At 42.4% G+C, this 12,194-nt stretch overlaps 1 protein-coding gene across 2 annotated transcripts in view; it reads left to right on the plus strand.

The window, feature by feature from the left end:
* The window catches only part of CRMP1 (collapsin response mediator protein 1), a 50,350-nt gene extending 43,302 nt beyond the window's left edge, over positions 1–7,048 (plus strand). For both annotated transcript variants that reach the window (XM_048303848.1, XM_048303847.1), the window contains exons 11-14: positions 113–283; positions 1,502–1,681; positions 4,175–4,340; positions 6,010–7,048. In XM_048303848.1, the coding sequence (XP_048159805.1) occupies positions 113–283; positions 1,502–1,681; positions 4,175–4,340; positions 6,010–6,101 (609 nt within the window). In that variant the 3' untranslated portion in view covers positions 6,102–7,048. The remainder of the gene's footprint in view (positions 1–112; positions 284–1,501; positions 1,682–4,174; positions 4,341–6,009) is intronic.
* The last annotated feature ends 5,146 nt before the right edge of the window (positions 7,049–12,194 follow it).

Here is a 12,194-nt window from a genome sequence, read left to right on the forward strand (position 1 = left end):
ACATCACCATTTCTGTAAAGTCCATGCCTTCCAATATCTCCCTGACCTTTCAGTACTCTGAATAGTAAATCCTCATTTCATAAGCATGTTTTGCTCAAATCACGTTTTTTAGGCCACAGGCAAGATGGATGAGAGCCAGTTTGTAGCTGTCACCAGCACCAATGCTGCCAAAATCTTTAATCTGTACCCAAGAAAAGGCCGGATTGCTGTAGGATCGGATGCTGATGTTGTTATTTGGGACCCTGATAAGGTGAAGACTATAACAGCCAAAAGCCATAAATCGGTAAGGAGAAAATGATAACCAGCAAGAAAAAAGGAATGTCACTGTTGCTTTTCAGCTGTTGACCTAAATCTTGTGAACACCAATAGCACAGGATACAGAAGAGTGGGGTAACTGCCTACTCCTGTTCTGAAATAGGTAAATGTTTCAGGACATGAGAGTATTGAAGTCCTGTGTTGGAAGCATTGGGATCAGGAAGGATTTCTTTTCTCTCTGCATATACCCTTGCATGATTTAATTTTTGCATGCTTGTGGCAGATCTATAAACAGGTGTGAATCAGCAGCTCTGCAGCTGAGGTTAATAAAGCTGTGAGGATAACTTTAAAACCAGCTCATTTTTTTGCTTACCGAAAAAGCACCTGATGTTATAAATTGCATGGTTAAATTAACAATATTCTAAACTATGATTAAATTATTTGATAATACAGCTCTAATCAGCTTAATGGATGGGATTTTCTCTTTAATTCCAGAGCTTTGCCACATATTTCTCTGCCCTCAGTGCAGAGTACCAGTAACTAACAGTTGCTTTCATTTTGACTCTGACAGGTTTTATCTTACGTGTTGTCTGTCTCAAAGTTCTTACCTTACTGTGCAGTGCTTTGTTCCTTCGTATTGGGGAATTCTTCCAAAAGTTGTTTTGAAAATCCAGTATAGCATTTTTATATTAAAAAGGAAAAAAACATTTAGAAACCTTCAAAAAGTAAATTTAGGCAATTCAGTTTCTATTTCTTTGTCTTGGGACCTTTCTGTGTTTTCAAGAAAGTAATAACCACCTGCCCTGTCATTCCCATTTAGATTCAGGCTTTCCTGGGCTTTTCTGGGCCTTTTCAGACAGAAACACGTGTGCTGGCCTCTTTGAAATTCATTTACACAGTCACAGCAGATGCACAGTGGGACCACATCCTCTGGGTATCCAGCAGCTGAGTCACAATTTTCCTTCATATTAGGGCTGTCATACTTCTAAATGCTCTGGGTAGATACAGCAAATTTTCAAAACCAAGTGATATCCTTGATGGAAGATAAAAAACGGAAATGAAATGTCTCATCCAGGAAAATGTGATCAGAAAGATCCTTTAAAATAATTTCATATCAAAATGCATTGCTTTTCCTTCATATATTCACACCTTAATGGCAGTTGTCTAAAACTATGACTGCCAGTGTACCTATTGTAAGTTACTAATTGAAAGAGGTCTTGCAGTGAATATGTTGGTTGATCCTCAGGCTATTGAGTACAACATCTTTGAAGGAATGGAGTGCCATGGTGCCCCACTCGTGGTCATAAGCCAAGGGAAGATTGTGTTTGAAGATGGAAATCTGCACGTAAATAAGGGAATGGGCCGCTTCATCCCTCGCAAACCTTTCCCTGAATATCTTTACCAGCGCATCAAAATCAGGAATAAGGTAATGTCAGATCCTATTTAATCTTCTGTGTAGCCAAACACTTTTGGAAGCACAGCAGCACATGTTTTTAATGTTATTGTGCTATTATGAGTCCATATCAGATGGACTGTATGTGACTTGTTCAAAAAATGACGACCGAACTCGTTGCAGTTGTGAACTTGTCTAAATTAGTATTAACACCGTGAGCATCAGCAGGTAGAAGATACAATTGCCAGTTGGCATAATTGCCTCATGTCCAGCAATGCCTTATTTGTCAAGGCTTTTGAAGAGAGGTGGAATAGTGATAGAATTTACTTTCAGTTAAAATTCAGGAAAAGAGCAAGCTTCTTGTGAGGGAGGGTTAGGCAGAATAAAAACAGAATTTTAAGTTGCCTACTGAACTGCTACACTGCAGAGAAAAAAGCATGTCAGCCAGAGATTTGCATTATATTGGGCATTTCTGAACTGTTGTTAGTGCATTTGCTGAGCTGTGTATTAGCAGCATTAATGGCTCAGAAAACTTTTCTCTTTTGTCTAATAAAATGTTTGGGAAATGATGAAGATTAAGACTGGATCACCTCTGGTTTTGAATTATATCAGTGCTTATCTGTTGAAAACCAATTGGCTGTGTACCAGTCTGGAGTTATTTGGAAATTGCTTCTTGTCACTGAGCAACAAAGTCACTGTGCAAGCACAGGTAATGAGAAAAATTGACTGAACCTTATCTTTTCTTCAGCCAAGCAAATAGCATAGGCTGTGAGACTGGCAGCTGAAATTAAGCCTATGAGCAGGTCGATAGTTTTTACTTTTCATCATTTATTATACCAATTCTGTCAAGCTGCAGAAGGGCCTGCACTTCTTAGAAGAAAAGGCACAGTAAAAAGCAAATGCACCTGCAAAACTTTTGCAAAATACCAATTAGTGTTGCATTTTTTTTACATTATCCGTGTAGCAGGCCCTCTCTTCACACTTGCTGTTAAGGGCTTCAGTGCCTGGGAGTGCCACGTAAATTAGTGACAAAGTCATCAAAATAGTGAAAGCAGCACTTTAGAAACAAGTGTCACAGAGGAGTGTCTTGTAGGAGGAGTTTGAACAAAATTACCTGGGCTAAGTAACCTGTGTCTTGTAAGTGGGCCTGGATTTTGGGAGACCTTTGATACTTGGGCAAGGTCTGCAAACAGACAAAGGGACTGATCTTTTTGCTCCTGCAGCTCCCTCTGCTGCCTGCCGAGAGGGACAGCAGATCCATGCCCACATTTGTTTTCCCACTATGAAATTTTATCCACTGGAATTGTTTAGAAAAACCCACTGATGGTTGTATCAGCTGCCATATGAACGTGTCAGTGCACAACAGAGGAATATAGAAAAAACTCGTCAAGCAAGGGACTACAAAACTGAACTGGCACAGGTTGGCAGTATAAACTTATCCCTGGAGCAGGAACAGCAGTATGAATTCGTGCCTTTTGTGGGTCCCTGGAAGATGGATTCATTGCTGTGATTGGCAGCTGCTCTCTTCTGGGCATTAGTTTTGGCTCAGCCTGCAAGACAGGGCTCTTCTGAGCCTGATGTCCCTGTCATCAAAAGCAAGGAAAATGCATTGATTGCTTTGAGAGCTGGATCAAACCCCTGTGCATAGTGTCTTTCTATACAGTATTTTAATTGCACGTTTAGCCTGTTGGGGAAATTCCTCTGAAACCATAATCTTGTAAGACACAGATTTCTGATCTTTTTGATGGGCTTTGCATTTTGCAATTCAGTGGCTTCAGGTTCTTTCTGAAAACTGGAACTGTTCTAATTAAAATATTATTTCCTAGATTCCTATGATTTTAAGCCCAGTAGAGTTTTTTTTATTGCCTTTTCTAATATTCCTTGTAAGAACCATACAGGGAAAAAATCTAGATACCTGAAACTGAAATCAGAGCCCACATGACAGATGCTTTATTGACAAATACTGTAATATGGGTCCCCTGTCACAGTCCAGGGTATAACTGATTTCCTAGTTGATGACAAGAAGTAGAAACTTTTGAAATGTAATTTAAAAATTGCCACTCCTTTTCAATGAGTTCTAATAAAGAGAATGAGATCTACGAAGGGGAGGAGCAGAGGAAATACAGGTAGGAGAGAAACTGCTGCAGTTGGTATAGTGGGTAGCAGTTGTGCTACAACCCAAGTGTGACTCGGCAGCTGAATGGAGAGAGAAGAGCTGATTGTGACTGATCTGATGTAAAATAAACAGGTCAGACCTGTTCTTTTGAATCCCACATCTCCCCTCTGATTGTGAAGGAAGCCTGATAAGGAAATCTCTTGTAATTTTTATATATGTAAAAATGGAGGGAGCAAGCTTTATAATTTCCTTTATATATAAAACAAACTGCACTTTGCTTTTTTACTTGAAGTATAGATGTGTTGCTATGCAGACTATAGCTCTGTGCTCACTGCTCTCTGCCTACATTATCATTAGGCAGCATTATCTGAGCATTCAGTGTCTGGATTTTTACTCTCCTCTTGTTTTAGGTGGGAGGACTGCAAGGAGTCTCCAGAGGAATGTATGATGGGCCTGTGTATGAAATCCCAGCTACGCCAAAATACGCAACTCCTGCACCCTCAACTAAATCCTCCCCTGCCAAAAACCAGCCCCCACCAATCAGAAACCTCCATCAATCCAATTTCAGCTTATCAGGTAAGTCAGCCTGACTAATGAAAAGCCATGAGTATGGATTACTGGTGATGAATTTAAATTATAATTACTTCTTTAGTCAAATATAAAAGGATTGTATATAGTCATATACATGCATATACTTACTTACGTATAAGTAATACATGTTTTTATGCATTCATTCCCTAGGGATATTTTACATAGTGCCAAATATTCAAAATGTTTGCAATCTGAAATTTTTCTGTGTGTCAATCTTTCAGTATTATTTACCTGGCCCATTCCAATTGGCTGAGGTCTCTGGTTGATGTGACCACCACCACCCTTGGTGGTGTGCACAGCTGATGGAACTTGGGTCTCTTGCAACCCATGAGTCTCAGACATCTCACAGGCTGCATCACCAGCAACTGCTAGACATGGAAACTTCAACTGTCCTTGTCCATGGTCATGAACCACGTGCAGAAGTTGTTCATAAGCAGATTGGAGTATTTCTTATCCTCTGCTCTTGGTGCCCAAAACATTTTCCATGGTACATAGGAAACAGACTGGAAAATCATCCTTTGGGGTTGCTGGAAATAATTCTTGTCATCTGAAGGCAATTACAAGTGTGTCAAATCCTTATTCTTCAAAAGTCTACAGCCGCAGTGGTGAATAATGCATCCATATGATGTTATGAAAGTCATTGGATTTTCTCCCTTGTGGGAGCTGATGGTGGAGTTTTCCTCCCTTACAGATCCTCTCTTTAGAAACTAAATGCAACTTGTGTAAGAAAGTCAAGGAGAGCAAATATTTTAAAAACCCTTCTAATGAGGCGAAGTATATTTTTGCCCATACAAAAATGGCCGTGGTGAGCATATACAAATATATATGAAGCTATACAAAGCAAAAAAGTGCTTAGAAATGTCACATCTTAGTAAAAAAACAGTAATTGGGGTTTTTCATAAGCATCTGAAGCTGTAATTTCACAGTGCCCTGCTGGATCTGGGTACTACCAAGGCATCTAGTGCTACAAATTTTATCTGAATGATGCAAACACAAAATTAAGCAGAACCAGAGTCTAAGGTAACATTTTAAATGACCCTACACATTTATGGTAGTCTTACATTGCCTTTAGGAAATTGAGTGTGATCAGACAATATTTAGCCTGTCGGAAAGCTTTCTGTCCCCTTAAGCTTAACCTTTCAGCATTTAAAATGCAGTTTGAAATGGGTGTGTTTACATCAGCTCAGTGCTCATTTTCTCATGGATTTATGATTGCTAACATCAGATTTACTGAACTGTTGTCCCATGGACTTAGTAGGGACACATTCTAAGTCAGTGAGGTGGGTTTGAAAAATCCACTCCACACATATGTGTTTTGGGGTATTTTTTGTAGTTGGTAATACTTTCTGTCAGGTCTGATCTCACAAAGGGAACCCAGTCTGTAGGTTGTCATTGGCTCTTCTTCAAGCCAGTGGAAAACAATTCTCCATGTAGGGTGAGCATCAGTCTGATCCTAAACATTTAATCCCACATTTCTCATTGAAGACAGCTGGAGCTAGGCACAGAAATGTGCCTTGAAGGTCTGTTCAGCACTTCAGTCAGGCTCAAGGGAAACCAGCTGATGGTGGTGTGAAGGAAGCATAGCCAGGTAAAACCTCAGTACTGATGGTTTATTCCTTTCACAGCTTTGTTTTCTCATTTGCTGTTGTTGCAGGAGCTCAGATTGATGACAACAACCCACGTCGTACTGGCCACCGCATCGTGGCACCTCCCGGCGGGCGCTCCAATATTACCAGTCTTGGCTGAAAAATGATGATGGACAGAAACACAAGGATGAAGGATCATGGGAATAATGTCCATTCCCTTCAATATCTGTGTTATTGAGCCCACAGTTTTATTTGGTACTAATGGAAATAAAAACTGAATTGTCTTTTTTTTTTTTTTTTTGGTTTTTGTTTTTTTTTTTTTTGTATAGGAAGAGGTGATAATAGTGTGGTGTGTTTGCTTGGAACTACTTGCCTCACAATTGTGCTTTCATGCCATAGTCACCTTAAAGCATGGTGCTTCCATTGCCCCTTTAGTGACTACAGGTTTTAGCTTTGTCTCGTAACTGAATGATGGTTCCTTTGCACCCTTTCGCTGTATTAGAGTAGTTAATGCATGTTACTGAGTTATTTATGCAAGTTGCATTCTGTGAGTGAGTCCCTTTAGAACACATTGCCAACAACTGACTAGACACAATGCCAAGATTAATGTCTGTATTTGAGAAACACCACCAAAAGCACTAATGAAGGAAGAAAATGGCCATCTGGAAAGTAAGCAGTAGAGTAGTATAGGCAGCTTCTGTTTAATCTTTAATTTATTATAAACCCAAGAAGCACTTCTCTCGAGACACAGAAACTCATCGGGACACGTAATGACAAATGGTCTCCGTAGCACCTGTCTGTTCCCACTCGGTACATTCCAAGTCTGTGTCCTTCTTGTTTCCATTTTAGACAGAGCCATAATTTTTACATACCAATGCCATTGCCACCCCTGCAGGGATTTCTCCACCTGGGCAGTAGTGCTCTCCTTCTGCATGAGATTTTTGGTACTTACAGATAATCCAAGTTGCTGTCGGATTTTTAAAGTTTTTTGTACAAATTTTTTCCTTTGTAATCACATGCATTTTTACTTACTCTACCGTATCAAGATCTACTAGTCGTGGTTCAATTTCTGAATTCAAAGCTTGTGAAATAAAGGAAATTAATTGATGGGTAAGCGTCTTCCTCTGCTTTCCAGTGCTGTGACTCAATGATTCAAAATTTGGAATGGAGGAACTCAAGAGAAATTATCTCTCAGGCTGACATCATGCAATAGAAGGAACCTCCTCAGATCACAAGTGTTAAGTGTATAGGTATGCATATGCATACTATAGCATGATACAGTATGTCTTATTAAACAGAGTAAATAAATGTATTTACTAAAAATTGTACTTACTATTGACTAACATGTACTTACTAATGGTTGGATTCGGTCTTAGAGGTCTTTTCCAACCTTAACAAATATGTGATTCTGTGACATCGCAGCTGCCTTAGTTTTGCCCAAATGAGACACAAATTAACTTCCTCCCAAAGACCTTTAGGTCTACGTCTTATTTGCCTGAAGTGGTAATTCGTTGCCATCATCTTCATCTTTAGTACAGAACCAGTACCCACTACTCCAGTTTGAACTGAGCTGTATTTGACTTCATTCTGGTTTTCTCTGCTGACTGATCTGAGACAGTGTCCAGGCATGGCAGGAACAGAACATGCTGCAGGTAAGGTGAGGGAAGCGGACTTGAATTCTCTGAGACTGAAGGAAGCATTTCTCCTTGTCTTCTGACCCTCTCACAAACTATGTAAAGAAACCTTATTTCCTGACACTTTTTGCTTGTCTGATGGTGTTGCAGATGCTGTGGGAGGAGGTGTGGGATGCTATGAGATTAAGCAGGCCAGCAAACACCTCCCCTTGTGTTTCTTGCCTTTATCCACACTACAAAGCTGCAGCAGGAAAGGCCTTGCAGCAGAGGGGTGCCACTGGAGTGGTTTTACCAGCTGCACTGCTTGACCGCTGAGCACCTGTTGCAGTGGTTGAGTCCACCACAGGAATGACCAAGGAGCCACAGAGCCCCAAAGCAGTGGAGGTCCGTTGGTGGGCAGCCTCAGAGGTCTAAGACCACCCCCTTTTAACCCTTTAAGTCCATGTTCTAGATAGTTGTCCTTTCCTTGATACCCCACTGGTTCCCGGTTCCCTTATTCCACCCCTCGCCTTCCCCAGTGGTCACTGCCCTGTCACCCCACGTCCTCTCCACCCCTTGTCTCCAGAAGATTGCTCCCTGATGATCTGCCCGCCCCCGGTGCTGCTCCGGATAAAGCCCCGGACCCCTCAGTGTTCTGCGTTCTTTGTCCCTGGATCCTTTCGAGCGGGGACCGCAATAAACCCCTCGGAACTCCATACAAAAGGCTCCTCCCGCCTCTCTGTCCCCGGCGACGCTGCAGGAGCTGTCCGGCTCTGCGTGTGTGGGTGGCTGCGAGTACCCATCAGCTCCGGGGTGCCAGGGTGTGTCCGAGCGCGTTCCCGCAGCACCCCCGGAGCTGCTCCCACAGGGACGCGATCGGGACGGACGCGACGCTCTTTCCACCCCCGCGACTCGCACTGTGTCAAGCACCCTTCCATCCCACCCATGCAGGAGTAAGTTGTGTTGGCACAGCCCATGTGGTGCACGCCGGGTGCGTGTGGGGCGTCACATTTTGGGAAGCAGCCCACCTGAAGCCTGTCATTCTGAAGGCAGTATGTTGTCACCTTCAGCTTGCCTGGGAAAGGAACTGCTACCCTGGAAAAATCCATTTAGGTGAGCTTGGTCTGAAACTTGGCAGCAGAGCTGGTTCGAAGAGACAGTTTTTCCTTTGGCTTTGAGCTGAACCAGTGCAGAAACATCGCAATGCAGTCTGCAGTGAACTGAATTGGTTGCTCCCAGAAAAAGAGGAAAAGAAAGCTTTTAATGAATAATCCCTTCTGCTAAGAATTCAAATTCATGTTTCCTATTGCCTGGAGAGTGCCCTCATCCTCAGGCTTCCTTGCTCATTTGGTGGTTCAGGTATTTTATATGATAGAAATTAAAATAAATTGCTCACTTGGTAGTTCAGGTTTTTTATAGGAAGTAAAATAACACTAGCAGAGAAGCCTGAGGACAATGTGCCCTGGAATAACCTACAGCCTAGCAGGTAAGGCAATCCTGAAATGCCAAGTCTCCATCTGCCTTGTCCTATTCCAACCCATTTGCTGTAAGTGTTGACAGCCAGCAACAGTTGTGGTGATGTAACCCTGACAGTAGAAATACAGCTGGTTTGTGAAGCTATGTGGCAAATTTGATAGTGTGAAAATACAGAACTGCTGGTTACAATTTCCTTAGTGCTTTTCTTGCATGCCTTTGTGCAAGTAGCAATGGTTGCTCACCTCCAAACAAAACTTCCACTCAATGTATGAGGCTTATCACACTTGAGGTAGCAGAAATGATAGTTGCATAACTCATGTTGAGATTCCATTTTTCCTACACACTTAACAGCATCATAAACCAGAGAACCTTTTGCCTACAAGCTGGTCAAAGATCCACTGTTAACATGCATTTATTTTTTCACAGTGAAGTGTCTGTGAATAAATATGTGTGGGTGTTTTGAGAGGCATTTCATGGTTCAGTGATCCTGTGTGAACAAGACTATGCCTGTCAGGTCAATGTGACTCTCCAATGATGTCTCCAAGAAGAAATAGCCTAAGCCCCTGCAGCCTGGCTGCTACTACCACGGCACTGCTGAGGGGCAGCCTGCAGGACGCCCCTGGATCCTGGGCTGTGCCTCCCCAGGCGAGGTGAAGGATGCCTCACTCGGGTGGTTCCTGTGCTTCCATCAGAGAGATGGCACGTGCCATCGCTCATGGAGGGCTAAACAAAGCAAGTAAGGGCTGCTTCTCTTACCACCTGGAGGCTATTTCATAACAATGTCCCTGCCCCTACATCACTAACCTGTCCTTAAAAAAATAAAATGCTACCAGTAAAGAAAATGTGGATTAGCCAGTGATCCTGAGTGCATGCTGCAGAATAGGAAACTGCATTGAGTTTGCTCCCTTGCAGGAACACCAAGCTGGGAGATGTTGTGAACTTGGTGGGGAGCTGCTGTTATGTCAGCTACAGCTGGAAGCAGTGCAGAGCTTTCAGGCTTTCTGAATAGCCAAACTTCTAAAAATCTGGAGCCAGCTACGACCTTTCAACACCTGATGTAGCTCTAATGATGTAAAACTGGCTCTTCCCTACTGCTATTTGCAGTCTGCTTAAAAGTATTCCCTATGACCAGCCTGGGAAGTACTTTTGTCAATCAAGTGATGTGGAAGTGAAAGCTGGATCCATGGATTGTTTTCTGAGTGTATTTTGGGCCAGTTTGTCTTGTGTTACATTTTGTCTGCTACCAAAGCAATGCAGTTACATGTTTAAATTCTAGTGTTTGTAGCAAAGCCTGCTAATTATGGTGCTAAGACTGTACTAAAACTGACAGCTATCCCAGCCTTTAAGTGTTTCTCTTGGCAATATATTGGTCTTTGTCCTCAAGAACTAAAATCTCGGACTAGACCAGATCAGATGACCATCTGCTCTGGGTTCCAGTAGCCAACACCACAAGCTTGAAGGAGGTCAGAAGAGCAAGCAAGCATACAATGCTAATCCTCCTCAGAGTGTTTACATGATTCCCAGTGCTTTGTAATTTCTTGAGAAGCAGCAGCATCTCTCTACCTCTCAGTGAATTTTTCTGCCGTGCATTTGCCAAGGTGCTTTTAAACCCAAGTAAAATCCTGCCACTAATGGCTTCCTGGAGCAAGGAATTGCACAGCTTAATGCACAATGGCAAAGTGTTGATCTAGTTCTCTTGGCATCAGCTTTTCTTGCCATTTAGACCTGGCATGGTTCTCAAAGACCTCACATAGCAACAGCCTTACAGACCCAAGGGAGTGGCAAGCAGAATTCACTGTAGTTTGCCATGATTTCATCTTCTTGACATAAACATTTGTCCAAGGAAAACTCTTTAGGGTACAAAATATCTACACAGATATTAATCCAGCAGTGCATCTAAATATACAGTGGCATTAATAAAACTAACCTACTAATGTAGGTGTTACATTAAAAAAAAAAAATTAGAAATATCACAAATCTGCATGATAGAGACAACTGCATAATTAGAACATCAGTCTGGAATAACAGTGATTTATTTCAAGGTGTATTTTAATCCTGTGTAGTTGTCAAGGAGCTCTAGGTACAAAAAAGATGTGTGTTTTCATTCCAGGCTCAACAGAACATTGGATTCTGCATTTTTGATGTTTTGCGTCAGGAAGTGCCCACGAATTCAGTGCTTGCAGCTGAATTTTCACCTCCCTTAAAAATTCAGGGATGTCTGAATGTACCATGCTCTGTTCCTTATTTCCTTCCCTCTGCACTTACTACTAAACTATCAGTCCTTGTTCATCTACTCTTGGTAAAAAAATAAATCTCATTCATCTAAACAAACTGACTTTAGGATAGTTTTTCATCATGGTTGTGATGAACTTCGCACAAACTTTCCAGATAAGTTTCAGTGATGGCAGTGAGGGCTGTTGGGAGGGGATGTATGGGAAATAGAACAATGTTACCCTCAATGCTTAAAAATAGAAGGAAAAAGGCATGACATTTTTCCCTAAATTTCCGCAGGATTTTTGATGTAGAGCATGATCAAAGTTCCATGTTATCCTTTCCAGAATAAAGAGAGGGTGCTCTGTAGTTTTACACTATAAACTGAGTATTTTGAGCTGCGACTGGTGCCTAGGTATCCCATTTTCCCCCTGTTCTGAGTCTGTGATTCTATAACATAACATAAAAGTTCAACAGTGTTAACTGCAAAGCAACTGCTCTGAGCTTTGTTTTGCATTTTCTGCACTTGTTTCTTGGTCCAGTTAAACTTTGTTCAGTATCTGCCTGACAGGCAGTGATGGCAAGTGTCACACGATGCACATCTGCACATGACATTTAACAGGAACTTGGTGCATCCATGGAGAAACTCAAAGGGACTGAAATCACTAATGGGGACAAGAGTAGCGGGTGTTTTGACAGGAGATTGCTACTGTGTTTGTGGGAGAAAAGACACGTGGGTAGAACCTCCATGCCAAGAAAGTCAGGCAGATGGAAGGCTGGGAGGTGCTCACACCCGGACCTGGGGGGACTCGGGGGATCGCACCGAGCACAGGGACCCTCCCTGGCTCCCTCCCGGAGCTCCCTGCCCGCCACCTCCACCAGCGAGGGGATGGCAACACCGCGGGCTGCCCGGGAGAGGGCACTGCTGCCCTGCTTTTGGGACAACCCGAACT

Source organism: Corvus hawaiiensis, chromosome 5 (assembly GCF_020740725.1).
Source record: "Corvus hawaiiensis isolate bCorHaw1 chromosome 5, bCorHaw1.pri.cur, whole genome shotgun sequence".
NCBI lineage: Eukaryota > Metazoa > Chordata > Aves > Passeriformes > Corvidae > Corvus > Corvus hawaiiensis.